Here is a 989-nt window from a genome sequence, read left to right as displayed (position 1 = left end):
GCGCTGGCCGCCGGCGGCTACGACGTGGAGAAGAACAACAGCCGCATCAAGCTGGGGCTCAAGAGCCTCGTCAGTAAGGGCACCCTGGTGCAGACCAAGGGCACCGGCGCCGTCTGGCTCTTTCAAGCTGAATAAGAAGCCGGGCGAGACCAAAGAAAAAGCGACTAAGAAGAAGCCCGCAGCCAAGCCCAAGAAGGCACCGGCCAAGAAGCCTGCAGCTGCTGCCAAGAAGCCCAAGAAGGCGGCGGCAGTGAAGAAGAGTCCCAAGAAAGCTAAGAAGCCAGCGGCTGCTTCCACCAAGAAGGCAACCAAGAGCCCGAAGAAGGCTGCCAAGGCTGGCCGCCCCAAGAAGGCTGCCAAGAGCCCGGCCAAGGCAAAGGCAGTGAAGCCCAAAGCTGCCAAGCCCAAGGCGGCCAAACCCAAGGCAGCCAAGGCAAAGAAAGCAGCAACCAAAAAGAAGTAAGGTGACAGAAGAAATTCGAGTCTGCTCGTTTAAATAAACCCAAAGGCTCTTTTAAGAGCCACCCACTTAATCTGAAAAAGAGCTGGAATGCTGCGGGAACCGCGGCAGCGCAATTAACCATCTCAGTTGCGGAGATTCAGATTTGGACGCGTTAGGTGCAACTTGCACGGGAGATAAGAGCCCCTTCCGTTATGGGCTACGTGCAGTTCGGGAGCAAGGCGCCAGCAGCGGCACTTCCCCGCCCGCCGAAAGACGCAGCCCAGCCGAGCGGGGCGGTGCCGACCTCGCGCTCCTACTTGGGGAGGAGTTTAAATAACCCGCGCTAGGCTGTGATTGGTCCGTTTCAGCACCGCCCCAGCTCCCGTCCCGCTCGCTCGTCCCCGCCCCGTCCCGCCCCCGGGCCCAGGCTCTCGGTACGGAACGGCCGCCTGCGCGGCTCCACGGCTGCTTTTGTTTTTTTGCCCAGTGGAGAAACGGTGTGCGGTCCTTCCCCGTCCGATGATGGAGTGCGCGACAGGGGAAAGGG

At 60.5% G+C, this 989-nt stretch overlaps 1 protein-coding gene across 1 annotated transcript; it reads left to right on the top strand.

Moving 5' to 3' along the window:
- Nucleotides 1-3: 3 nt before the first annotated feature.
- On the top strand, nucleotides 4-534 carry LOC104915401 (histone H1-like; the record flags this gene model as incomplete). The annotated part of the gene is given in 2 exon segments (XM_010726295.2): nucleotides 4-111; nucleotides 113-534. Coding segments are annotated over 2 exon segments (459 nt in total), but the record flags the coding sequence as incomplete, so codon positions are not given.
- Between the last annotated feature and the right edge of the window lie 455 nt (nucleotides 535-989).

This window comes from Meleagris gallopavo (genome assembly GCF_000146605.3).
Source record: "Meleagris gallopavo isolate NT-WF06-2002-E0010 breed Aviagen turkey brand Nicholas breeding stock chromosome 1 unlocalized genomic scaffold, Turkey_5.1 Chr1_random_7180001874263, whole genome shotgun sequence".
NCBI classification, from domain to species: domain Eukaryota; kingdom Metazoa; phylum Chordata; class Aves; order Galliformes; family Phasianidae; genus Meleagris; species Meleagris gallopavo.
Note: the sequence above shows the minus strand (reverse complement) of the source record. Positions and strands in the feature narration are given on the sequence as shown.